Source organism: Aplysia californica, unplaced genomic scaffold (assembly GCF_000002075.1).
Source record: "Aplysia californica isolate F4 #8 unplaced genomic scaffold, AplCal3.0 scaffold00328, whole genome shotgun sequence".
Lineage (NCBI taxonomy): Eukaryota > Metazoa > Mollusca > Gastropoda > Aplysiida > Aplysiidae > Aplysia > Aplysia californica.
In genome coordinates this window covers 445,669-449,867 of record NW_004797598.1, presented here as the reverse complement: position 1 = coordinate 449,867, position 4,199 = coordinate 445,669, and the positions used below count along the sequence as shown (strand labels likewise).

The following is a 4,199-nucleotide window of genomic DNA, read 5'->3' as shown; positions in this document are numbered from 1 at the left end:
CTGTAACAAAGTAACAAAGGACGTCAACATGAACTTGTGACAGAAACGTCGCTTGTTCTCCGAGTGGTAGTGTGTGTGTTTGTTTCACCATAGCACTTGATCCTCCTAGTCTGACACATTTCGTTTTATTGTCACCCGTGCACAAAAGCAGCAACAAAAGAAAAGAAAACCCAGCGAAAACAACAACAATGAAGCAACTACCTTCGGTTGGGACCTCAGAAAGGATGGGTTTGTTTTCTCAGAAAGGAATGGTTTGTTTTCTTCATCTCGATCAGTCCTGCCTAAGACGGCCACCTGTCTTATACGGCCACTTTTCTCCTTGACAATGGGTGGCCGTCTTACACAGGTTCGACTGTACTTGTTTAGGTCTCTGGTCTCATCTCAGACATATATGCTGCCGACAAGAGCTATGAAGTGTTCCAGATATTCTCAGGGTCATGAAGAACTGGTCTCTAAAACCCTACCAATCAATGGAAATTATAATGTATGGCCAAGGTCACTGAACAATCTCATGAAATAGAGACTGACATTGGTAATTGGCCATAAAACATTGCATACGGTATAGCACAACTAAATTTACAGAGTAACGGAAAGAACAAATACTTACCTGCCTGCCTAACAGGCATATCTACTTGATCAGCCATCACGACTTGTAGCAACACTGGGGCAAAGCCAATGATCTTGTGAACCTAGAACAACAGAAGTATACCCAAAAAAAACCATAAGCACAAACAATATAAGTGGTAACAAGCAAAAACATCCTGATATTTATAGAGCACAGCAGCCTATTGATATATATACAAATAAAATTTTCTTCTGCGTAGGCGGGTGCACTATGAGGCCTATAGTTTGGAACTTTTCCCATCAAAGTGATATCAAGATACCACAATACTACATCTTATCTAAATTCATCCCCAAATCTTTCTTTTATTCTTAAAATTTTGTTGGATGATCCATGCTTGCATATTGAAACCTTGCCTTTCTTTTTTTATTCTGAAAATGCTAACAGTAACACAGTATGTAAAGAACCTACTCACTTGGTAGCCTAAACATACATGCCTGTTGTATAATAACAGTATGACAGGATAAGAGGAGGCGCCTTCTATTTCAAATCAGTTTTGTATTTATTTCGTGACAAAGCAGGGAGGCTAGATTTAGAAACCCTAAGAATTTAAAGCCCCCCCCCCCCCCCCCCCCATAATGCAAGGCATTTATTTACACATAGACCAGTCTCAAGTCTTGCAAGTAAAAATCACATAGAAATCTAGAGTCTAGCATAGAGTCTAGAATCTCCGGGCATCTTTACAGCAATTTTCGCGCGCTTTATTGTCTTTGCGTTTACCGTGTTTCAATTTCAAGCATCAGCGTTCTTACTGTTCTGAGCATCAACAATATAAGCGATCTTCAAATAGTCTGTGGGTACCCCAGGATGCGATGACATTACATTACTAAAATAAGCAAGGTGCGTTCCTAGTATCTACGTTTAGCCGCATGTCCTACGTCTAGGCTGGGCAGGCTATCTCAGAAGGAAGTGGTTATTCTCACCCCGGGTGAGAATAACCTATGTCTCGCTATTCTCACTCCCTCCCTTGTTTTACTGGAAATTACCCAAGAGGGATCAGGGCTGAAGTTACCGGGGCTGATACTCCTACGCATCGTGTTGGTGTCCGAATAGACAATAGACCTAGATCTAAAAAAGACCTAAACAATCAGCATGTCATATGACTTAATGACTGGATCAGAATATTGAAAATATGTTTGGCACACACAATAATATCTAGAAAAAGACTGGCTTACTGAGGTTTGGTTATCATTGGTGTGAGTGTTTGCACTAGCCTTGACAAAATTGACACAATTGTCAAGCTGAGCAGTGTCAGACTGAAGTTTTGATGAGATTTCAGACAACTCTGACTGGATGTCTTCATACCCCCCCCCCCCCCCCTTTCCTCACGTGTATCTTTGAAAAAAAAATCAATAATTTCCCCCTATTCCGGAGTCCCATACTTCGCGGTGTTCAGACTTTGAATGAACTTTGGTGACCCCAACAACCGGTGCTCACACGATGCAGTACCTTGTGATGTAGGTTCAATGACCGGTCACGATGGCGAACCCGACAAGACGTTTCTACATTGTATAACTTTCTTTTCTTTTTTTCCCACAAGTGACAGCACAGGACAAATTATATTGATTTATTTTCATGGCATCACATTTTTAAAAATTAAAAACAAGGGCACAGCAAAAATTGCCGCGGTTGACCCTGTGATTTTAAGGGCATTGCGGCAAATTGCAAAGGCACCAAGACAAATTGCCGCGGTCTATTTCAAGCCCTGTAAGTGTGTAAACGCCAGCTGCCGGTCCGCCATATCCCCCTCAGTGTCGGTAGTGAGCCTTTTTCGATGATCTTTTTCGGTAGTTCCCACCCCACAATTGTTATTCACGGGTTTTGCCCACAAGAGTAGGTAGGGGGCTTTCAGGGGGGCTTTCCCCCTGACCTAATAAAAATAGGAAGGGGGTTTTTTCATGCCCCCCTGAATTTTACAATAATTTAATGTTTTGCAGTTGTTAGGTTTGATATCTTAGCTCACCGCGAATCAAATGTATAGTCTAGATCTAGATCTAGTCTAGATATATCTAGATCTAGATGTAGATCTAGATGTAATCTAGGTCAGGCTCAAATAAGGGCGCTTTTTCGGTAGTTCCCACCCCGCATTTGTTATTCGCCGGTTTTGGCCCCAAGAGTAGGGGGGTTTCACGGGGCTTGCCCCCCTGACCTAATAAAAACAAGGTGGGGGGTTTCAGGGGGGCATGCCCCCCTGAATTTTACCACAATTTAATGTTTTGCAGTTGTTAGGTTTGACATCTTAGCTTGCCGCGAATCAAACGTATATAGATCTCTAGATGTAGGTCAGGCTCTATCAAATAAGGGGGGTGGGAACTACCGAAAAAGCGCCCAAATAAGGGGGGTGGGAACTACCGAAAAAGCACCCGCATTTTTGTGTTTTCTTTATTGTAGTTTCCAGGGGGGCAAGCCCCCCTGAATCCCCCCCCTCCCCACTGTTGGTATGATACACGGTGGTCCACCAAAGTTAAATCCCCTGCCCGCCCTCAACAACCACCTCTCGCTCACCTCGCCTCGCCAGTCGCTGCTGGCTTGCGCTGTGCATGAAGTCGCCCGCGGAACTACCTTTTGTCCGCACGTAGAGTACTATGAGTGCGTAGTAGTTAGGCTATGCGTGCGTAGTAATCACGGGCCGAGACGGGTGGCCGGTTAAGTCTACTAAAGTACAATAGTACAATCCATCCTGGGTTATTCTCACCCGGGATGAGAAGAGCGAGACATGGGTTATTCTCACCCTGGGTGAGAAGAGCAAGACATGGGTTATTCTCACCTCGCTGTTTTGATTCTGTAGGACTGTACTGTTACCTGTAGGGTAGGCTATTTAGATTTAGTTTTAGAGTTTCTGGTCAATACCGTCTACAGTCTACAGTGACTAGTGACAGTACTTGACTTAGTTTAGTCTTGAACTTGAGTAGTCTACAGTTCTACACAGTCTACAGTGACTACAGTCTACAGAACAGAGTACTCACCTCGGTCAGCTGTTGCTCAGCTTGTTCTCGTTGATTTGGATCAAGAGTGGCACGCAACACTTCCACTAGTTTTGTTACTTCCATTTTGAACAAGTCTGGCTTCTTCCGAAACGCTGTAGGTAAAATAATATACAAAATCCGTCGAAATACTTCTGCCCTGGCAGTTTCTCTCCTTCTCACCTCTCCTCGTGTAGCGCCAAAAGGAAGTAGATTTGTTGATGGGAAATTACGGTTATTCTAAAGTCGCAATATTCCGCGAAAATAGATGGGCTAAACAATGAACAACAGAGGGCAAAATTGATTTACCTTTGTTTTAAGAGAAATATGCTGAGGTTTATTTCAGTTTTGCTCTTATTCAACTTGTCTCTCCTCCTTTTGAACAGTGACTGTCGCCCATAGGCCCTAGAGCTATCAACTGAGGGATGTATTTGCGCCATTGCGGCTTTAACCTTCTCATAATCACGTTCTTGGCCCAGGCCAAAGACGTTGTAAATAGAACTAGAGATCTAGACTGTGACGTCACGAGTGTCAAATTTGAAGGACGCGCCGCCATTCCGGAGACGATTGAAAGGCCTTTCGGCGCACAGTAACTATTTTCAATCATGAACTCT

General features: G+C 43.5%; 1 protein-coding gene across 2 annotated transcripts in view; it reads right to left on the bottom strand.

Annotated features, from left to right (window-relative positions):
- The window catches only part of LOC101850736 (importin-7), a 30,002-nt gene extending 26,190 nt beyond the window's left edge, over positions 1-3,812 (bottom strand). For both annotated transcript variants that reach the window (XM_013084914.2, XM_005102506.3), the window contains exons 1-2: positions 3,589-3,812; positions 608-689 (exon numbers count right to left, since the gene is read on the bottom strand). In XM_013084914.2, the coding sequence (XP_012940368.1) occupies positions 608-689; positions 3,589-3,672 (166 nt within the window). In that variant the 5' untranslated portion in view covers positions 3,673-3,812. The remainder of the gene's footprint in view (positions 1-607; positions 690-3,588) is intronic.
- Positions 3,813-4,199: the final 387 nt, after the last annotated feature.